A 23,973-nucleotide genomic window follows, 5' to 3' on the forward strand; every position below is an offset into this window, starting at 1 on the left:
CATATAAAATGACCAGAGCATAAGTCTTGTGCAGAAACATAGCATCTAGAGGTGAAGCTTAATGTTATGAAGGCTAGCTATTAAATCAAGAAACAGGTTTGAGGCTTTAGGGGTTTTTGTACTGTCTTTTCACCAATCAAAATCACTACTATTCTCAAGGACCACAACCAATTTAGACCTGAAAGTTGTTATAAATCGTAACATCCTAACTGTCTATATCACTCTTACAAGATTTCAAAAGAATAATCAAGTAATTAGTCATACCTGAGTGGTTGGGTAAAACTTCTCGGTGACCACAGGGCCATTGGGTCCACTATACTTGATACTGTAACCGTCTCTTTTAATAGTCAGCGTAGCCGGTTCCCATATATCAAGATATCTTGTCTATAATATAAAAAGACTTCAGAGTTATGATATTGTAATTAAATAAATATAATAACCAGAAAACTAAATGGAAGCATTATCACCCAATTGGGAGATACAGACAACTATACAAGTGCAGAAGTCATACTGTAAATGAAACTTTATATGAAGCTTGACCACTATGAAGAGTCTTCTCTATGTGGGCTTGCATCTCCGGATCTGTTAAACGTAAAGGGGAAAATGGGGTGAGAAAAGCAATTAACAAGGAATTAGACAGATTCTAACTATCTCAAATGTTAAAAGGCACAGAAAACGTCCAAGCAAAACGCAACAAAAAATTAATCTGGTAAATATAATGGGGATACGGGTAGAGAGCCCTCTGTCATTAATTTCCAACAAACCCATTATCAACATTTTTACCTGTGAGACTGTTATCAAATGGATAATCATGACAGGTGTACTAGAAAGATTAGACAAAAAGAGTAATGGAGGGATGGTGAAACATGGATATTGTTATCAACCAACCATCCGATTTCAGAAAACCTAATTCACACTCATTACAAATAAAAAGGAATGCTACAGAAACATAAAGTTTCAATACACTTACCACATGTGATCTTCTTGTGATCATTAGCAAAGACCTTCACCAGCTCTCCCTGAATTGAAACATAAAACAAGTTATTCAAATTGGCAACAATAAGCAAATAGTCTCCCTGGTGCAAAGCAAGTAGTGCCTTGAGCATATTCGAAAACTGCAGACAACAATAGCACCGAAAAAAGTAATTGCAAAATTTACAGCAGATAATCATCATAGTCATCTTAAAGACACCAATTACTCTTCAACAGTTGGCACCTCCTGATATTGTACGAGCATGGGGAACTTTAAGCATTTAGACAAAATAAATGGTGGGGGTAAGAAGTCCAAAGAGGCAAGGAATAAAAGCAAACACATATATGGAAGTTGCCTTTGGGAAAGACAAGAAGCCAAAGCACCAAAAATAGAAAGAAAACAAATAAACATTTATCTTCGTTATATTCTTGATTAGAAAAATCACTTTAGAAAGTATCATATTAAATTAAAAGTCCTTAATTTTAGTTTCGTATTCTACTAGTTAATTTTAATTTCTTGTACTAAAAGAACAAAACCCCGTTTGACCTTTAGTAAGGGGACATTTCCTAATAAAAAAATAAGACAAATTATTTAAACTTACAGAGGTTAGAGACTACCTAACGAGTCTAGGTTAGGCGCTCCTTCCAATGACTTTTAAGGTTAGGAGCTCCCTTCAATGAGTTCCATATTAAACATAGGTTTTTCCCAAGGCAGGAAATTGAAACAAGATTAAAGTTTTACCAATCGAAGCAAATTTTTCCCCTGAATCACCGGGTGACCTCAATCCACAACCTGTGACCTAAACAACATACAAATGTGCAAAGATTTCTTGCAAGATAGACATGAAGTGATAATACGACCAAGTCCCTTCTATTGCCAATGTAATATGCTCACTCTTTCACTTTGAAGGTTCATGTTCAAAATGCAAACATGTTTGTCTACTGTTACATAGTTCAACATGAAACTTTTCTTCTTTCCCATTTCTAAAGTCTCTTTCATATTGATGTTTTATGATGCTCAGACTTGCCTCATACCAGATTCATAGATAAAGAAAAAAAGCCAAGGACAACAAACTACACGTGAATGCACAAGCTTTCAAATTTGGGAAATTGCATGGTGAAGTCAATACCTTGCGTTTCCTGTTATCCAAAGGCTGAACTTCAATAGCAAGGTATGTATCAACATCATCAGCAGTAACAAGATAGTTTGGTTGCTTTGCCCCTGTTATTCAGAACCCTTTTAGAAACATATTCAATAAATAAAGGGATTACGTTTTGAAGAGAAATTAGAGAACCTCAAGAAGATGAAAGACAAGAAACTACCTTCAATGTAATTAACAGATCCATCTTCCATATGGCGCGCCCACTGTAATTGCAAGTACATTACAGCATTATATATCCATATTTTCGAATCAAGAGAAATGCTAACTAATACAAGGTATCTTCAAATACATCCAAGAAATAACAATACCCAAAATCCTAAATATTAAAAACAGAGGGGAGAAAAAAAATCCTGAAAAAGAACCTCGAAATTACAGCTGGTTGTTCCATTAATAGAATATCCAGACGCCTGAAGTTCCCTTCCTGGATAAGTTTCCCCAGAAATTTGGAGACCTTCTATAGCTGGAAGCGGATCATCTTCTGCAGCTGCACAAAGAAATACACAATATAAGACAGTCCACCTTAATGCTTACAGTCAATAATGCACACTTAATGGCTTACCCTCAGAAAAAGAAGATGAAGGCTCTTCAAGAACTGGTGGCAGGAAAGCAGGATAAGAGGAACTGGGGTCATCATGTGCAGTATAAGGCGAGTTTCCTGAACCCCAATTGGAGGGAGGTTCCCTTTCAATTTGGGGTCCCTCAGTATCAGGATAATCCATCTGACTATTGCTGACAGGGTCACGGAATTTTACTTGTTTATTAATAGTCTCTTCACCATATCGCATGGTATTCATGTCACCCTGAGTTCCTTCCAGCTGTGTTGGTACCTCAATAGCAGTAGAAGTCCTGGCAACCATTTAAAATAAAACTTTTGTTTTTAGTTTAACACACATGAATGCTGCCATGCCTTGCCAAACAAAAACACTCGACGTCTGTCCTTAAAAGAAATTTAAGTGTATTTCTTCAAACAAAATCGACAAGGAGACTATAAGTGAGATTTTTGCCACTCCAAAAACTTATGTATACGTATCAACTACAGTATCCTCATTGGACTATTTATCCAAAATGCAGATGCAGTATAATGTCACAACAGAAGGTTCATATTGCTCATCCTGAAAATCTAGCTTTTGAAAAGATTTATGCATACAAGGCACCAAAAGAAATTCAATGAAAACAGAACCCACCAACAAATGCAGATGGTTGTAATTTGTACATTCAGTTCACAATAGCAGTCTCCATTTGACCAGGCTCACCTGCTTGCTATGGGTGAATACGTTCCCAAATCTTCAGGTTCCAAATTTTTTGAAGCAATACCACCACCCAAGCCACCTTGGTGCTGGCCAGGTAGATCCCAATTTGTATCTGTTTGAGCATCAGAGATCATCTGTGTCTTTCCTTGGGAATAAACCGGCCGTGGCATCAATTCAAGACCATTATTGCTCTGGGAGAATGTATAAGAATTAGAATACCGTACTGGTATAAAAGTATAGGTCAAAAGAAAATATTATAAGCATACTGAAGCTGTCAGTGTTGCACCAAGGGAATGAGATGGAGATTGGGGGGCATAATTGGAATGATTGACATCCGACCGCCAAGGTGCCAATTGATACTGTGATTCTTTTAGCTTTGACTGAGGCCGGGAAAAGAAAACAAAAACAGAATTATGTATTTACAAGATCAAAATGATGCTTAAAATCTCAAACCATAATTAGCACAGGCTAATTCCATCAGAACTGGAAAAGAAAATTGCTTCCAGTTATTATAAACAACTCATTCCACGTTAAATACCTCAGTGATAAGAAGCTTCTCCTGCAGATGTTTAAATAGAACCTGCACGAATCCAGTAGTAACTTTATACCTCTGATTTAAATAGAAGAAACAGATATTTTTTACTCATTCTGTCATTCAAAATAATTCTTCACTCTAATGTTTTGTGTCCTTGTCTAATATGTGTTCTTCTACACAAACCCTCTTCAGAAATATCAAGGATAAAAGTGAATAGATACAGGTACATTGTATACCGTGCTATATATAACGAACACACACATGTGCAAAAGACAGTTCCAAAAAGGAGAAAAGAAAAAGAACTTAGGCAAACAAAAAAGATATCCTTTTTGTCCAATGATTACAATGCAATGAAATTCATAAGACATGCATGTTTTTTAAATTAAACATTTTAAGAATCCTACCTATTTTCTTTCTATTTTATCATATTCATCAGAAATCAACCTAACCACTGCCAAGATGACCCAATCAAACTAAAATCTAAATCTACTGTCAGGGAATTTCACGTGTTAGTGAGAGAAGCTCTAGCTTCTCTCTAACCCAGGAGATTTCAAATTTCAAATTTCACGAGCCCAGGCGTTTTTGAAAATTATTCTCCGTTTTGGACGCCGTTTTTTCCAGGAAGATCGCCGGCCCACGCCGTTTTCCGCCGTCTGTACTCAACACCGCCTCACCAACAGACTCAACATCAGGGATCTAGGCATCGTTTCATCAGGGAGAGACTAAAACTCTGGATCTTGGTCGAGGCCCTTCGCCTAACACTTGTCGCGACGCTTCTCCTTTTCCGACGACGGCGCGAATCATCACAGCAGTAAAGCCATAATCTTTACTATCTTCCTCTCCATGCGGCTGTCGTCTCTCCACAAAGCAACCAAGTCAGCCACGTTCGCCGCCAATCTTTAGCTGCTGTTTTTGCTCTTTCCATCACCCTTTCTTCCTTTGCTTTTTTTCAACCTAACCCATCTTCCTCCTCGTCCTGATTAAAGAAAAGCAAAGAATGAGTTCCCAGGCGGTGTTGCTACCCCACACCATTACATTTCCTCTCGGCAAATCAAGGCAAGATGCAGAACAGGCTTCGGTTTTGCAGTCTGTGGAGGCGGGATTTTCAATTTAGAACTGCTATTTTGGCTTTTGATAGCCTTGTTAATTACCTCGGTACTCTTAAAGATACCGTTGAATTACGCGACAAATTGCATAAGACAAGGCTTGATATTGAGCAGCTGGTCAAAGAGTCTTCAGCTAAACTAAGGGAATCAAGAGAAGCTGATCAAGATGCAGAACCCTTAAAGAAATCTACCGATGACAAGCTTGCAGTAGATTTTCAAGAAACTCTTGAAGACTACCATAAGTTCAAAGGCTTGCAGCTGGGAGGGAGACAGTTTTCAACTGTTGTCCCCGAGAAGTTCTTCCTTCCAGTTACGATGTTTATGAGCTGGAGAAAATCCATCCAAAAGTCTTGCACATCAACAGCTTCTGGTTACAAAAAAAGTGGCCAAGAATCACGAGGAAGAAGCTGAGAAACGGGCTAAAGCCGCAGCTCACAGGGCTAAGTCTGGCCGTCAATCCAAATCTGGGGAAAACGAGATCAAAAAAACTTTGAAAAATCCAGTTAAGAAGGCGAATCGTGTGGACATTTTGGTGCCGAAGGTAACGGAAGCGGAGCTACATAAACAGACAGAGGAGCAACAGGCGCCGACGTTGAAGAAAGTGGAGAAGGAGAAGGAGAAGCATAGTATGACTGCGGCGGAGGAAGAGTATGAGAGGATGTTGTTGGTGACAAAAAGAATAGGGATATTCCTTGGTTAAAACAAGGAACGTGGGAAGAGATCGCGCAGAGTTCTGAGGCGGTTAACCATCACCCAATCGCCACGATTTTAATTACTGTGGAAGAAAGACTATCCAAAAATCATAATGGATATGGATCTGGCTGCTTTATGTTATACATTGAGAACTTACCAGAGAGATCCATTGGAAGAGATTTGGATCTTTATTTTGTCCATTCGGTCAGGTTGGATGCTTTCATTCCAACCAAAATAATTCGAAGGGGATTCATTTCGATTTATTCGCTTTGCAACAATTGGAGAAGCCAGGAAAGCGATCTCAATGATGAATGGAGCTCGCATTGATGGTAGAAAATTGGAGTCTCTTTTGCTAAATTCAACCCAAGACATTATTTTTGGAGAAAGTCTTCGTCAGTTGTTCATCAAAAGCCTGAGAGGGAAGATTTACAGAAATAATCTCTATCAGTAGACGGTGTTGTTGACGAAACTAAACTTCAAGTTTTGGATAACTGCCTAATGGGGTGGTGTAAGGACTATACCAAGATCGGCAATCTTGCTAGCCAAATGCAAGATAAAGGACTAAATGGTTTCTCGTTAATGAGAGCTGCTGGAATGTAGTTCTCATGATATTCAAGGACTCTAATATGTGAATAGGTGAAGAATGAACAATCAGAGACTCTTGCCGAGTGGTTTTCCAGAGTTGAAGCTTGGTCGGAGAGTCTAGTTGTAGAGTGTCGTCGAGTATAGGTAGTTTGAGAAGGGATTCCATTTCACGCGAGGAATTGGGGTACTTTCAAGAAAATTGCGGCTAGGTGGGGCAAGTTAATATCAATTGATGAAGCTCTCAGTTTCCTTCATCTTTTGATCGTGCAAAACTTCATATCCTCACAGAGAATAGAGTGAGAATTGATGAGTTGTTGAGTTTGAGGGTCGGTTCTAATTTTTGTAAAATCATGGTGCATGAAGTTGAGCCTTTTTCAAACCAATCTCTTGGAACCCTGAGGAAGTCGATGATTCTCCAGAATTAAGTGGTAAGGATACTTGATTGAAGGGAAGGGAATCTGGTTTTGTTTCATTGAAGATAACTTATCGAGCTGACTTTTTTGGTGATTTTGAATCTTGTTGGTTTTGTTTGAGGTGTTGTTTTTATGTATGTCATGTCAAAACTGTGGGGTTGTTTTTTCTTTTGATGGAGGTTTATCTTAGGTATAGGGTGATTACCTCTTGATTTTTGTGGTCAAGAAGGCGAGAGCTTTAGGTGATTATGTTATTTTAATAGTGTTTATCCCCGTTTGAGGATATTTCGTGTTTTCATATGTAATGGGTGTTTCATTCAATAAAATATGAGGTACTCTTTTCTTCCTTCCAATGTTCGTTAACATACTTCTTGGTATGTGAACGAATACGAAGGGAGTTTTTAATGAGACCTCCAACTTATATCAAAAAAAAAAAGATGACCCAATCAAATTACATGCATCGTATTCAAAAAGTCAATAGAGCAGAGATATCAAACCAAAGACTATTGAATTAGTTATTTGGAAAGATAAGATGCTCATACCAATTGTGATCATTTTTCAATATCCGGAAAGAACTATCTACACCTATAAATAGCATTGAAGTATGTAACTTGCACTATGAAATTGTTGTTGATAGGATTGAGTGGTGCACTTTCATAGTTTCTTTGAGTTATGGAGAAAAATCATATCAATATAGATGCATGTTACAGACATCCTGATTTTCTTGAAACTTGATCGTTGATAAAGGGTTTGCATCAAAACTAGATAGAGAATTTAGAAACTGACCTTGACGTTGCTTACAATGGATTGAGCATCAGAAACTGGTGGCTGAAGGGAATACTCTGTCAATAGAGGAAGCAAAGATGATACAAAAGTTGTTCTTTCTTGCTGCACAGCCTGAAAGAAAAGGATGAGACGTAGAACACTGAAATGTACATCTTTAATAAAAAATATGACTAATTATCATAACCATATACAATGTTGCAATATATTAGCAAGCATGCATAAGATAGTCATCACAAAAAAAGTTCTTTTTTACATGAATTGGAGTGAGGAAAGAAAAAAATGAGTTCACAGCTGAATTAGTTTGAACATTAAGTTTTAACACCCCAAACATAATCCAGGAACATTCCAACCTACAGAAATTGAGGGGCCAAGTATAAATGTGAAAAGGAAAAGAAAAACATTGACCCTGAAGGTGAAAATTAAATAACATTGAGAAATGAAAAATACCTGTAATTGATATGTTAGACGAATATTTTCCTCAATTATGTCTTGCCTATAAGAGAGAGATTTCGAGGCAGCATCAACAAGGTCTTGTTGTTGTTGATCAAAAGCCTGGTGACAGAATCTCAAAAAATTGTATTAATCATATTTACGTTCATGAACAAGGAGCTGAACAAAGAAAAATAAAAACTGAGGCATTGTGCAAATGGAATAAAACACTAGGCTAGTGCCTACCAGACGCATATAGGCAATGCGCTTTTCAAGAACATATTTTTCATTGCGAATTTGTGCTTCCTGCAAGTGTAATCATGAATAATTATAAATCCAGAATTAACATGAATAAAAGCGGGGGGAGGGGGGAGCAAGACACAACCTTGACAGAAAATTCAGCAAGCTGTTTACGCAACAGAAAAATCTCTTCTTCATGTTCCCAAACCTTTATAGAAGCATCCTGGAGAAAAATAGAAGCTAGCAGTCCAATAAAAAAGTCTAAAAGAAAAATTCAACGGCATAGTACAAAAGGGCATGAAGGAACCTGTTTCCAAATGGAATTGGAATTATTTAGCTGAGCCATTGGCATGAGACCCTGTGGCAATTGAGAACTGTATTCTCCTTCTAACTGATGCCTATCATTTGAAAACAAATGAATAAGAAAAATCTATGGTTGATGTTCATACAACGTAAGGAGTAACGCAATATAAGAAGAAAAACCTGGTTTGCGAAAAAGACATAGCCGTGGATGGAGAGGAGATTCCAGAAAGGGTTGGACCCTTGTTATTATCAGAAGCAGAAGCAGCAGCAGAAAATGCATTCAAAGTGCCATTTAAGATGGTATCGGTAGCTACCTTTGCAGAAGCATTTTGATTGCTAACACTTTCCCCTTTCTGTTTTCCATGAAATATATATAAAATCGAGCATGAATAAAGCATAACGAAAATATAGAACTTCACTAATAACTAAAATGAAAAAAAAAAAGTTAATTTTCCTACAAATTTTTCGAGCTGCTCTAGTTTCTTCTGGAGTTCAGACCTCAATCGACTGTTCTCTTCCGCCTGAGAATAGATACAAAAAAAAATATTTTTCTCTTATCATTACAACTAGAGAAGAAGAAGTAGTAGAAGAAAACCTGTTGCTTAATGGTGGCTTCGGCGGCCTCAACAGCTTTTATGACCTGGAACAAACTATCGTTGTTGTTGTTGTTGTTGTTGTTGTCGTTATTGATAGCCAACCCCGATAGCTTCTCAGCTAATTTCGCATCGTTACCGTTCTCCATGCCCCTACCTCTCAACCCTCCCCTGATTTAAAAATCGCAAAAGCCAATCTCGATTATGCCGATGGTGATGGATGCAAATACTTTAGCCCCAAAAAAACCCTAACCTAATAATCTAAAAATTAAATATATGAAATAGGGGAAAAGCAATGAAATGAGTAGAAGTGGAAGTGGAGAACGGGGAGAACGGGGGAGAAAGGGAGGACAAAGTGTGCGTGTTTACTAAGACATTACAAACCGCCGAACAATATATTCATAGGCAATAATTTCCGATTATTATTACAAAATTAAAATTTCATCATTTTAGGTTAATTTATGTTTTGCTCCTTCTATTATGTATAAACTATAAATTTAATCTTTATTTATATAACTGTTACATATTTCAGTTTTAATTGAAATATTAAAGTTTGAAAAAAATTGAAATGAGAAAATAAATAAAATGCGTAGAAATGGGAGTGAGGAACAGAGAAAGGGCAGGATAAAGAGCGCAACTTAATTAAGACATTATTAGACAGGTAAATAATAGATTTATCGATAAATAATTTATGATTATTATTATAAAATTACAACATAGATTTCGGCTTCTTCAATTATCAGTTTTTATAGGATAGATTATAAATTTAGTCTTTATATTTTGGTTTGATTAATTTTAATTTAAAAATATATTTAAATTTGAGTCATGAATTAAATAATTTAAAAATAATATAATTTAATTAAAAGATAAAAAATTATAATGAAGAATGCAATTTAAATGTATACCTGACGTGAACTCATCAAGTAATCTTAATAGTTAAAGAGATTATTCTTCTTCCTAGAAAATTGGAATTTAAGCAGTAGTGTATGGAGAAGTATGTGACTTATCAATGATTAAGAAATACTTTAAACATATATTGTTCTGTAATTACTCTTGTTATCATTTGCATCATTTAAAGAGGTGTTGTTCCGCAAAGTGTTCGTTAAACTCAAATAGTTTGCATTAATGGACAAAGGGGTTGTAATGCAAGAGGTAAAATATGTAGAAGTATGGCTATTGTTAAAAAAGACTCAGAAGGAAAAAGGGGACAGTCTGAAAGATAATTATGTGTCAGACCTGGCTGGTTACGCTTCCATCAGTCTCAAACAGAATAATACTCAGGAGTTGCAGAACATTTGGGATAGTTATAAAAATGACAGGAAACAGAGGTTTTGCCAACAATACGGTGAGATCACACACATGTTCTATGTCAAGATAGACGAACCTCTAATTTGAGCCTTAGTTCAATTTTGGAATCCAGGATACAACTACTTTACATTCAACCAAGAAGACATGGTGCCCACAATTGAAGAGTATACTACCCTGTTACATTGTGAGGGAATCAAAATGGACTAGGTCTTCATCAAATTCATCAAAAGTCAACCTTTCAAGAATGGGTTGGCAGAGGTTGTAGGGGTTGATGAAAAGTGGGTAATTGATCGAATTTAACACAAAGGCAAAGAAGAAAGAATTGCTTGGACTCACATCAAGCAATTAATGAAGAATCATCCTGACGAATGGAGGTGATCGATCTTTTCACACTGGGTATCTACGGCCTGGTTATCTTCCCTAAAACCTTGGGATATATTGAGGCAGTCGTGGTGAAATTATTTGAACAATTGCCTAAGCAAGTGAACCCTGCACCAATAATCATAGTTGAGACCTTCCGTTCATTAAACCACTGTAGAAATATGGGTGGAAGACGTTTTATAGGATACACACAACTACTTCAGGTTTGGATTCATAGTCATTTTTGAAAAAATGATGGGATTTCCTACCATCAGTTCAGTATGACATATTTTCCTTTGGAGGAATTCCTTACACAAAAATGGCGAGAACGCGTTCCAAAGGAAAAGTGAGCAAAAGTATTTATTTACATACAGGATAAAGACATCGTGTGGAGAGCCCCTTGATTGACTTATAGTGATATTCTTTATCGTTGTGGGATTCATGAGTAGTAATTTTGCTTGGGTTGTGGGGAGGAGTTAGCTATTCTCCGCTTTTAGCACTTTGACAATATGGGGCACGTCAATTTGTCCTAGTGACACATGAGATATCTGGATCCAAGTTCGCATATCATGAGGATAATTACAAGAAGAAAGTCAAAGACATTGCTGAATCATAGAAGAAGATGTTCCCTATAGATGTTGTGGCTACCAAAGACATGCTTACTCCAGACTATATGGAATGGAGGAAGATGATGAAGAATGACATTGTTTCTATACCAGATCATGAAGACACCCTAACCATTGAAGAGCATTTTAATCCAGTTTCCTCTGAGCTAGAGATAGTAAAGATGGAATTCAAAGATGAAAAAGAGAAACTGAAGCAAAGATTGAGATAATTAGAAGCTGAACGTCGATACTCAAAAGAACCGAGCAGACAGATTGGAAAAGGAACAAAAGAAAGTATGCTTTGATTTTGAAGATTTGAGAAAAGGGTATCAAGAATAGGTTCAGAGAAATACCAACTTGAAAAGATCTTCTGAATATTGGAGAGATGAAGCCGACAACTTGAAGAGGAAATTTGAGGTGTAAGATGATAGGAAAATGCTGAAAAATCAATCAAGGGCTTCTCAAAGACAGTTATCATAAAACCAACACCAGAGTAAGTAGTTGCAGACTAAGGTAATTGATATGGAGGGGTCTCCCTTCAAAGATAATTGGAGCAAGATAGTAAAACTATAGTCGAATTGGAGAGCATTGTGGATAAATTCAAGAAGTGTGCAAATGAACTCCAAATAGTAACTTTTGATGGAGGACTTCATTGGCATTTTTATTGGGAACAGGCTCAGAAAATGGAGAAGGCTAGGGGATGCAATCATTCAGGATTTCTTAGAGTAGGTACAGAAAGCATCTCGTCACTTGTATGGTTTGGCAAGAGAAGCTGGGGTGGTTCGACAAGGTATTCAACCCAGTGACAGATGAAGCAAGAAGCCTTGTCAACTAATTAGAAGTTATTTGGGGTCTAGAAGATCTAGCTAGAATGTACATTTGAACTATTTTTTGTCTATTAGAAATAACATTTTTGTCTCAATAAAGACTATTTATAATAACAAACACATTTTGGATCAATGCCTCAAAAATTTCATACATCTTGCATTTTTACATATTTTTCATTTTCATTTCTTTACATTCAAATTATCTAACAGAAAATGTCTCATCAAACTAAGGAACAAACACTTGACACACCTCATCCTTATAATACTCGCTTAAAGAAGAAGAAAAGGGAAGCTAAGATTGCTCAACTTGAGGAAAATATGTTGAGACTGCAAAGAGAATTTGAGAATAAAATCAGTCAGAATCATCAAAATACCTTGGATTCTATCACTAGGGACCAAGATTCATTGGTTGACCATATTGTTGCAAGGTTGTCTAACCTGAATCAAATGAGTGCTCTAGGGGTAGAGACGTCTGAAGGGGTGGTTGTACCACCTACTCCGCAGTTGGTTATTTCACCTGGAATCTTACCAGGACTTCAAGGATACTTGTCTGCTGCAAAAGATAAGCTTTATTAACCAACCCTCAAAATAATATGGATGATTATCGTATTCTAGACTTTAATGAGGAGGACAAAGCGAAAAATGTGGAGGAAAAGATCAAGCAGTTGGAAGACAAATGAAGATGGTTAAAGGAGAGGACATTTATTATGGAGTCGATGCTCTGGAATTAAGTCTGGTCACATATTTGATTCTTCCCCCAAGTTTAAAGTTTCAGATTTCGAGAAGTTTAATGGGAACAATTGCCTCTCTGCTCACATTACCATGTTTTGTCGAGAGATTACAGGATATTTTGGGAATGACCAGCTTCTAATTCATTATTTCCAGGAGTGTCTGACAGGTTCAGCCATTCGGTGGTATAATCAGATGAATCGTTCTCACATTGGGACATAGAAAGATCTTGCCAAATCATTATTGGAACAATACAAACCCGTGAATGACATGAAACCATATCATGTTATACTGCAAAGTATGGAGAAAAAGCATAATGAAAGTTACAGGTAATATGCACAGCGATGGAGGGATTTAGATGTGCAGGTTCATCCACCTTTGGATGAAAAAGAAACAAGGAAGCTCTTCTTACATACTTTGAAGGATCATTTATTTGGGCATCTGGTTGCAATTACATCCGAGAACTTTTCTGATTTGGTTATGGGCGGAGAAATGGTGGAGATGACCATTAAACAATGAAAGATAGAATGAGGTGAGTCAAGTAGAAGACCTACCATAAAGAAAAGAGAAAGAGAGATCAACAACATTAACACTTAGAATACTGATAAAAGTGTTACAACCTCTAAATCAAAACCAATAGTAGTTGTACCGTTAGGTACTTCTAGAAAATATTTAAGGGAATCGAGGAAAGAAAGAGAAAAAGAGCATTTTGATCATATTCCCATGACTTATAAAGAACTTTATCAACACTTTTTGACATACATGTGGTGCCACCATACCCAATGGAACCTCTAAAACCCACATACCCCAGGTGGTATGATGAAAATGCACACTGTGAATATCATGGTGGTATCCCGGGATATGCTATTAAAAACTGCCTTACCTTTAAGAGAATTATTCAAAGGATGCGTAACAGGAACTGAATTCATTTCAATAATTCAAAACCACCCAATGTTGCACTGAATCCTTTACCTAATCATCCAGAGATTGGGATTAATGTAATTACCTATGAGAAAGAAGAGAAGGTCAATACCAAAGTTTCTGAAGTGAAGTCACATCTGCTTGGGTATGGAGGCAAATGATGAATGTGAGGTTTCTTTCACCGCATCCTAGTACATCAAATTTCAAAGGTGGAAGTTATTGATATTATCACAACAAGGACGAACATGATGTGCAAGAATGTGTCGAATTTAGAGCCTTGATCCATCTAATGATGAACAAAAAAAAGATGAAATTTTACGAAGAAAGTAAGGACACTCTAGAAGCAGATGTATGTGCAACTGAATAGACATATGAAAAGTGATACGGTGCAGGTCATCCTTTGATAATTACCCTAAAGGAAAATATGAAAGACAAGGTACCGACTAAAGTGGTAATAGTGGCACCAAGACCTTTCCCTTAAAAAGATAAAAAGCAAGTACCCTGGAAGTACGAATGCCAAGTGAATGCTATAAAAGAAGATGTCAATAAAGTGGAGAATTCTACTAGAAGTGGAATGTACTACCCTCAGAAGTCTATCCTGCCCTAGAGGATGCTTGAGCCATTTAAAGGATATGAACCAACCTTTAACGAGCCAATAAAAGAAGAAGAAGTTGTGGACTTCTTGAAGTTTTTAAAACACAATGAATACATCATTGCAAAACAGCTACATAGCTTGCCAGCTCGCATCTTAATGTTGGCTTTACTACTAAGTGTGGAGGCACACAGAGGGACACTGCTGAAGGTCTTGAATCAAACATTTGTCCCAAATGACGTACCAGTCAATAAGCTGGACTGACTGGTTAATAATATCCAAGATGATAATCTTATCTCATTTTTCTGATGATGAGATTCCGACCGGGGAAAGAGGTTGGTCCAAAGCATTACACTTTACCACTTATTGTAAGTGGCATGTTTTACCGAGTGTACTAATCGATAATGGTTACGCCTATAATGTAATGCCTTTGGTCACCCTTAAATGGCTAACAATGGATACCTCCTGCATGAGAACATACTGAAGTGTGGTTTGAGCATTTGTTGGGATGAAAAGGGAGGTGTTTGGCAAAATTGAAGTACCATTAACCATTAGGCCTGTCACTTATAACATAGAGTTCTTAGTGATGGACATTATGCCTTCATATAATTGCATTTTAGGAAGGCCATGGATTATCAAGCTGGGGCAGTACCATTAACACTCCACCAGAAAGTCAAGTTTGTTATTGACGGGACTCTTATAATCATCAATGCTGAAAAAGGAAGCCCTGGAATGTTTGCTTCGCTCATTGGAATTTGTCAATGCCACATTAGGGAAAGGTGCAAGAAAAGGAAATTGTAATATGATCGCCAATAGCAAAGACCAGGACAAGTACCCAAGTGGCCCTATCACATGAGTAATGGCTAAAGAGTTTCAAGCAGCCATGGAGAGTATGTTTACATCAAGCTTGAGAAGTGATGAAGGAGGAATAATAAATGAGGAACACTTTACGTTGCTTATGCATGAATTTGCATGAGAATTTTAAGTTTGCATAACATTCATTGCATTTAATAAGTGTGTTGTTCATTCAAGTGTGCATTGCATTTAAATCATCTAGTTCATTTAGGGAAGTAGTTCATTTATGCCTTTAGATCATTTAGTAAGCTATTTCATTCATACATCTAGTTCATTTAATAAAGTTGGTTCATTAATTAAACTAGTTTAATCATCAAACTGGTTCATTTATTTAACTAGCTCTTAATTGTTTCTTGCATGTTTTCAATTAAAGATTGAATAAAGTTCACCTTCGTGTCTAGGTTCATGAGAGAAGTTGAACTGTTTCATCAGAAGCAAGAATATCAATCAGGATGTCTTCTAATTTTGGATACAATACATGCATGTTTGGTTCCAGAAATCAATTGGGCATTATTTCTTTATCCCTTAGCATTTCAGCTCCTTTTGAATCACCTCAATTCGATATCAGGATCTTGAGATATGATCGAATTATTGAAGATAATGCAGGATGAAATTTTCATTACGGGAATTTTATACAAGGATAATTTGGATGAGTTTGAGCCAAGGAAGAGTTCTTTCATCTTCTACCAAGACAAAAGTAATTGATGGCCATCTTAATTCACCATTATCACCCATTTAAGGTCATTCACGTTCAAGCAAGGGAACATACAGTAACCAACATTCAAACTTTGCATTCAAGGCCTTTATCATCTTTTGAAGGCTTATCATATTCTACAAGGGAACAAACAATGAAGGATGATTTTATTTCATTTAATCACTAAACTAAGTGATAAAATCAGCAAGGAATTTGAAGATACAAGTTGATTTGGACATATAGGATGTCCACATTCATCCTTGTCCATATTCATCCCCCATTTCTCTTTATATGAAAGCAATACAAGGCAACCCAAGAGTCCTTCTTAATTTGGATGAAAATAAGGCTAAATTCAACCTCAAAATAATCTAGAATATTAAGTTTTGAAGATGAGAAGAAATGATAAAGCATTCAAGCGTATTCAAGTGCATTAAGATAAGCATTCATCTTTTTTTGTAACCTTTTTTATATGCTACCAAGTTCTACTATAAATAGGCATCTTTAGGTTCATTGTAAAGACACATTTTGAATATATAAAACATCTTTGAGAGGGAGATTTCATTCTTGTTCTCTTGTAGAACTTTATCAGTTCAAGATAGTCTTGTAGTCTTCATCTATTCCCTTTTGTTATAGCGTTGGTTCCTAGCTCATCTATAGCTAGTGGGTCATGTTCCATCTACTTCCACTTTGATTCCAATTCTTTATATTGTTAGTTCCTAACTCCATATAGTTAGAGGGCCACAATCCGTTTTCTTTACAATCCATCTTTTTCCATTACATCTTACAAGTTCATCATTTTTAGGTTCAAATTAAGCATTTTTACAATCACAACTCAGATTCAATTTCTTACTAGAATCACGATCGGGCACTCATATATATGATCGAAACTCATAATCGATATCATATCAAAAGAGTTTTAGAGCAAGCCGATTCAGTAAGTATATCATTTTCTGTCTCCCGGGTTAGTAAAAAATTCGCAAAAAAAAGGAAAAGTTTAAAAAGAGAGGGAGTAATTCTTTTCATCTTTAAAGGAAAAAAATAATATTTACTTCATCTTTATATTCCACTATTCAATTCCGTTGCCTTTACTTGACATCTCTTTTCCTTGTAGCCAATTTCTTTTCACTATCCTTACTACCAAGTCACAATTGTTTCAGTTGAAGTCCACTAGACACTTGTAATCCTTGAGGAAGTTCCCAAAAGGACTTGAAATCAAAGAACGAGTGGTAAAAGGCAAGAGTGATCATCAAGGGTAAAAGCCATCCTGAGTGAAACACAAGCGGAAATGACTTTTCTTGGAGTGTTTCGTGAGGTTTTTCCTTTTATTTGTGAGGTTATTTTTTTATTACTAATTATGTCTCATCATTTGGGAGACAATTTTCAAGTTACAGGTAACGTTGAACCAAACCTACAAATGTAAGCCATAATGCGTGAATGGACTAGGATTTTGAGGGAAGAGTTGGAACGTCTCCATGAATGCATTGACCGCATTGAAGAGGAGTGTACTCAAGGATTCCGAGAGCAAGAAGATGCCATTCAAGAAGAAAATGAAGAAGTGGAAAGACCAGAAAAAGATTGTGTATCACAACAAAGAATGGGAAATCGAGGTATAAGGTCCCAAAGGTTTCGTCCATTAATGGATAATAATCTTGTTAATATCAAGATTTCCATTCCACCATTCCAAGGCAAGACAGGTCACGAGGCTTACCTAGCATGGGAAAAGAAGGTAGAGCACATTTTCATGTGCCACGATTATTTCGAACTTAAGAAGGTAAAACTCCATACTCTTGAGTTTACAGATTATGCACTAATAGGTGGGATCAATTGACATCAAGTAGGAGCAATGGAGAACATCCTATCACTACATGGGATGAAATGAAAGCAGTGATGCGAATGCAATTCATTCCAATCCACTACCATTAGGAGTTATTCAACTGTCTTCAAAACCTTTCACAAGGTAACCGAAATGTTGAAAATTATCACAAAGAGATAGAGGTGGCCATGATTTGAGCCAACATATATGAGGATCGAGAAGCCACAATGCCAAGATTCCTAGTGGGACTTAATCCAGATATTGCGAATGTGGTTGAGTTGCAACATTATGTGGAGATGGAAGACATGGTGCACATGGCAATGAAAGTGGAAAAAACCTCAAAAGGAAGGGAGCCACATGATCTTATGGGAGTACAATATCAAAATGGGGGAAAAGTTCATATAAGAAGACTCCTCCATTGACATCCCACGAAAGAGGATGACCACCCAAAGGAAGTAAGCCCATTGCTGAAACCAAAAAGGGTAAGACTACCTCCACTCTAAATTGTTCCCGTGATATGTAATTTTTTAAGTATTTGGGGTGTGGACACATTGCAAGCCAATGTCCAAATCTCGACACCATGCTTCTTTGAGATGATAGATAGGTTGAATTGGAAAAAGAAGAGGATAAGAATAAAGATTCTACCATTGATGAAGAAGAATTAGAGCATGTCGAGGAAAGAGAGGTTCTTGTTGTCAAAAGGATCCAAAATGTGCAATCCAATGGAGGAGATGAACAACGTGAAAATATATTCCATAGTCGATGCCATGTTAGAGGAAAGATATGCTTTGTTATTATTGATGGAGGTAGTTACACTAATGTTGCTAGTAACTTAATGGTAGATACACTTGGCTTGGCAACAACAAAGCATCCACAACTGATGTGATCCCAATCAGCCCAAACTTTCGTCTTGATCTGATTAAATCATTGAAGTTCACCAAGGCTGATTCAAAGGGAGTTCTACCTTACTTCATCCTATACCGCTCATTTATGCATTATATTTTATAATATGTTTGTATTTACCTCTTAGGATATGCTTATCATATGATATCATTCATTGCATAAATTTGCATGAGTTTTATTAGTTGCATGACATTCATTGCATTTAATAAGTGTGTTGTTCATTTAAACATGCATTGCATTTAAAGCATCTAGTTCATTTACGGAAATAGTTCATTTATTCATATTTAGATCATTTAGTAAGCTACTTTATTCATGCATCTAGTTCATTAAATAAAGTTAGTTCATTAATTAAACTAGTTCATTCATTGAACTATTTCATTTATTAAACTAAATCTTAATTGTTTCATGCATGCTTTCAATTAAAGATTGAATAAATTTCACCTTTGTGTCTAGGCGCATGAGAGAAGTTGAACGGTTTCAACAGATGCAAGAATATCAGTCATAATCTCTTCTAATTCTGGATGCGATACATACTTTTTTTGGGTCCATAAATCAATTGGAAATTATTCCTCTATCTCTTATCTTTCCAATTCCTTTTGAATCACCTCAATCCAATATCGGGAGCTTGAGATATGATCGATTTACTGAAGACAATGCATGCTGGAATTTTCATTACGAGAATTTTATACAATGATGATTTGGATGAGTTTGATCCAAGGAAGAGTCCTTTCATCTTCTACAAAGATACAAGCAATTGATGGACATCTTAATTCACCAATTCAAGGTATTCAAGGTTGATGTTATTACCCATTGAAGGCCATTCACGTTCAAGCAAGGGGACATGCAATAACCATCATTCAAAACTTAACACTCAAGACCTTTATCATCTTTTGAAGGTTGATCATATTCTACAAGGTAACAAGCAACGAAGGCTGATTTTATTTCATTTAACCACCAAATTAAGTGATAAAATCAGCAAGGAATTTGAAGAGACAAGTTGATTTGGACATGTAGGATGTCCACATTCATCCTATGACTTCATTTATCATCTTTTCTTCTATTTTCAAGCAAAGCAAGGTAGCCTAAGAGTCACCCCTCCTTTTTGGATGAATTTAAGGCTAGAATTATCTCAAACTAAAGCTTAATTCATCCATTTTCAATCTACATGGTTAGCCATTAAAGGATAAGAAGAATGACAAGTCATTTAATTGAATTCAATTGCATTTATGTGATTGTTTTATTTTAATTGTAAAAACTCTTCATATGGTTCCTATCAACACTATAAATAGGAACCTCCATGGCATTTGTACTTAGAACTTTTTGTATAATAAACTTTTTTAAAGGTTGCTTTTATTTTAGTTCTTGGATTAGAACTCTATCGGTTTCTTGTCAGTTTTGAAGCCTTATTATTCCATTTCATTTTATTATATCATTGGTTCCTAGCTCACCTATAGCTAGTGGGTCACGTTCCATCCTCTTCCACCTCGATTCCATTATATTATATTGTTGATTCTTAGCTATATATAACTAACGGGTCACAATCCATCCTTTGATTTTCTATCTTCCTCCTCCCCGACTACAACATCCTTCACTATTTTCGTTACATCCATTCAATCATTATCACCACCACACTTCTTTCATTTGCAAACTACTTCAAATCCATTTGCATACTTTTCAATTTCATTCTTTATTTGTTTATCTCATATTAACAACGTTAATTTTTCACTTTTAGAATCATTTCAAACACTGCGGAGTCACTTACTAGAATTAAGATCAGGCAACAACGTATATGACTCGAAACACATAATCGAGTTAATATCAACAACCTTATAAAGTACAATGGCTCAATGATGGAGGAGAAATCAAGGTGACCAATCAAGTCTGAATTGCTTTCTCCATTGAGAAGTACAAAGACAAGGTGTTATGTGATGTCATTCCAATGCATGCAAGCCATTTACTACTTGGAAGGCATTGTCAATTTGATAGGCAAGTGATCCATGACGGGTATACTAACCGATATACATTCACCCATGGGGAAAAGAATATCACTTTAGTTCCACTTTCACTAAAGAAAATACATGAAGACCAAATTCAATTGAGAGGAAAATTCGAAAGAGCCAAAGAGAGAGGGACCAAAATGGAGATAAAAGTAAAGGAGTGTGATCAAAATGAGGGAAGGAAAATCATCATTCTTTCTAAAGAGAGAGAGAGTTGAAAAAGTGTTTAATGATGGCAAAGGAAACATTTATGCTCATGTACAAGGAAAACTTCTTGAACACTAACTACCTTGATCAAAATTTGTTTGCTTTTGTTGTGTCTTTAGTGCAGGAGTTTGACAACCTATTTCATGAAGAAATACCAAATGGGCTACCACCTATTCGTGGCATACAACATCAAAAGCCATCATTCCAAATTGACCAGCTTACAAACCAACCCCGAAGAAACTAAGGAATTACAAAGGCAAGTATCAAAGTTGATGGCAAAAGGATACGTAAGGGAAAGCCTTAGCCCATGTGTCATGCCGGTTGTACTTGTGCCAAAGAACGATGGAACTTGGCGTATGTGTATAGATTGTCGAGTGGTAAATAAAATTTACGATAAAGTATCTTCACCCTATTCCTCTCTTAGTGATAACTCCGTAAAAAGACTATATTTTAGGTATTTTTACTTAAGTTATTGATTGTCTAAAAGCCATTAAATAGCATTTTAGTTGCATATAGTTGTTTTTAGGACATATTTTCATGTGGTGGATAAGTTTTGCCGAGGCAAAGTTTATTTGATTAAACTGATGCTGCTCATGAGAAAGGTTGTTTGTTGATTGTGATGATGCAAGAAATGACCGAGGAATAATTTATTTATCGAGACAAATTAATTTGCTAGAGCCAGTGGAACAGAAAACGACGACATTGAGGAACAAATTTTCTTGCAAAGGCAAGTTTTATCTTGTCAGTCTGAAGCAATACAAGACAAAATTGTTGACGTCACATGGCCAGCTATCCAATCTATGTCACGTGCAATCATGCCCTCATCAAGGAATTTAAGATCACCGTAAATTGCTATGTTATTCATAAAAAGGGTTTAACTTCAAGAATATTTAGGGAATTTTCAAGGTCACTAAACCCTAGAAATTCCCACTATAAATACCCCATTATAACTCATCATAAAGTGTTCAGAATCATAAAGAGAAAATACCTTAGGCTTGGAGAAAGGCGGTCGTGATGTCATTTTTTCCACCGTTCCCACTCGTGTGTCCTTGGTGCCCTCTATAGCCAGGCTTCGTCGGAGCAACATCCAAGCCCTCGAGAGAGGCTGGTATGCAAGAGCTATCATGGCAGTGGTATGATGACACGGAAAAGCTCTGTTCTTGGAGTTTTTCTTTCTATTGTTCTTTATTTTTTTTATCTTTTAAGGGCTTGTACTTAAAAATTTATTTTTGGGATGATGTTAACCACACCATAAACTGTTTTATTTGGTGTTGGGAATGCTTAGATGATATTTTTATTTTACCGTTAATGAATGATTAAGCATGTTTTTGTTAAGTGTTATTTTGTTCACTGTTTTAATCTTTTGCCTTGACACTGTAAGAACTTCGAGAGATGGACTAGTGCCTAGGCATAACATTCCTAGATTTTGTAAGAGCTTTTGAGAGATTGCCATTCTTCTAGGAATAGATGCCTAAATTTGACAGAATTAGGGAAGATCTACGTGAACAACGGGACTGATCCGGGATGGTGAGGTTCTAATTTACCTTAGAGATAAGGAGAGGGTTTTATTCAACTAAAAGGGTTAGTTACTTGAGTAGGATAGGCAATAACTATAGTTTACACTGAGGGATATTGCCATAACAACAGTTTGACAAACCAAGGTGTTGGGATTTTCGGAAGCTTGAATCGACAACTGAAACGTTTTGCAAAGAGGGGTCGGAATGGTTTTTGTGTTTAGGGACTAAGGAGATTGAAGGATAGAGAATTGCACAGTGATTTATAGTGGTTCGACTTCTCAACCAAGTCTACATCAACTACCTTAGCTCCTCACCAAGGATTTTCCAACAAATTCACTAATTTGTTCTTTCTTTTTTCAAGGACAAAGAGATAACCTTTACAACTCCCTAGTTTTTTACGGGATAAACTAGAACCTTTCCCTAGCTTTTACATGGGCTTAGCTAGAACCTTTCCCCTTTACAAAAGGATAAAAGAAGTAAACAAATAAACCTCTCAAAGGTAGGTGTTTACAAGATTTAAGCTCATTAGAACAATATTTACAAGAGAGAATGAAAATAAGAATGAAAACCTCTTCTCTTGTGTTTGAATGCTTGGATAGTTGTTCTCATACTTCTTCAAGTGTCCTCAACTTGTATTTATAGCTTGGAATGAGTTTGAAGTTGTATATAGCTGTTGGGGATGTTTTGGAGACGTTTGGGGATGATTTTTCTGCAATAATAAGCTGCCCATAATAGGGTGCATCGGTACACTACCAATGTGCATCGGTACCCCTTTATTAATTTCAAATAAACTAGTCGTTACTAGCTATTGCAGCCAGGGTGCATGGATGCATTGTAGGGTGCATCGATGCACTATGCATCGGTACACTTGGTGTGCATGGATGCACTGCAGGGTGCATCGATGCACTGTGCATCGGTACACTTGGGGTGCATCGGTACACTAATTGCATTCAGTGTTTGAGTAGTCACAGGTGCATGGATACACTTCAGGGTGCATCGATGCACTAGTGCATGGATACACTACAGGGTGTATGGATACACTTTGACACCCTTTAGCATTTTTGCTCAAATTCGAATTTAATGGACTTTGAATTTGTAATACCCCAAATTTTGGTTAATGACCAAGATGTAAATTTTTAAAACTTGATGGTCAAAGTAGTAAATTGGGAAAAGTTTGAGGAAATTAAGTGATAAAGTTCCTAAAAAGAATTTTATTCCGTAAATAGATAGTTTACTCTTGAGAGTGGGGTTTTATGGAAATTATATTTGGATTTGGAATTTTAGTAAAGAAAAATTAGAAATGGTTAAAACCGGTAAGGAATCGGTAATTTCAGATTGAATTGGAATTTTACAAAAATTTGAAGGATGTTATAAAATGGTTGGAAATATTATTTTGATATTTTGGATCAAAGAAATTTGGTCTGGAAATGTGCAATTTTTTATAATTAATCGAAACAGTGGAATTTAGTGACTAAAATGCAAGTTTTGAAATTTTATGTGAAATTTCAGAAATTAAAGTCAAAATAATTCAGCTTTGACTTTGAAATATGATAAAGATGTGTTGTCATGTTTTTATG

At 36.3% G+C, this 23,973-nt stretch overlaps 1 protein-coding gene across 2 annotated transcripts in view; it reads right to left on the reverse strand.

Moving 5' to 3' along the window:
• LOC120195624 overlaps positions 1–9,418 on the reverse strand; it is a 34,031-nt gene extending 24,613 nt beyond the window's left edge. For both annotated transcript variants that reach the window (XM_039197591.1, XM_039197590.1), the window contains exons 1-18: positions 9,071–9,418; positions 8,934–8,996; positions 8,656–8,828; positions 8,480–8,570; positions 8,318–8,395; positions 8,179–8,238; positions 7,951–8,055; positions 7,504–7,614; positions 3,924–3,965; positions 3,652–3,765; positions 3,389–3,576; positions 2,695–2,981; positions 2,498–2,619; positions 2,296–2,338; positions 2,103–2,194; positions 971–1,019; positions 512–582; positions 265–384 (exon numbers count right to left, since the gene is read on the reverse strand). In XM_039197591.1, the coding sequence (XP_039053522.1) occupies positions 265–384; positions 512–582; positions 971–1,019; positions 2,103–2,194; positions 2,296–2,338; positions 2,498–2,619; positions 2,695–2,981; positions 3,389–3,576; positions 3,652–3,765; positions 3,924–3,965; positions 7,504–7,614; positions 7,951–8,055; positions 8,179–8,238; positions 8,318–8,395; positions 8,480–8,570; positions 8,656–8,828; positions 8,934–8,996; positions 9,071–9,217 (1,956 nt within the window). In that variant the 5' untranslated portion in view covers positions 9,218–9,418. The remainder of the gene's footprint in view (positions 1–264; positions 385–511; positions 583–970; positions 1,020–2,102; positions 2,195–2,295; positions 2,339–2,497; positions 2,620–2,694; positions 2,982–3,388; positions 3,577–3,651; positions 3,766–3,923; positions 3,966–7,503; positions 7,615–7,950; positions 8,056–8,178; positions 8,239–8,317; positions 8,396–8,479; positions 8,571–8,655; positions 8,829–8,933; positions 8,997–9,070) is intronic.
• Positions 9,419–23,973: the final 14,555 nt, after the last annotated feature.

This window comes from Hibiscus syriacus, unplaced genomic scaffold (genome assembly GCF_006381635.1).
Source record: "Hibiscus syriacus cultivar Baekdansim isolate YM2019G1 unplaced genomic scaffold, ASM638163v2 tig00117016_pilon, whole genome shotgun sequence".
In the NCBI taxonomy this organism is placed as follows: Eukaryota; Viridiplantae; Streptophyta; class Magnoliopsida; order Malvales; family Malvaceae; genus Hibiscus; species Hibiscus syriacus.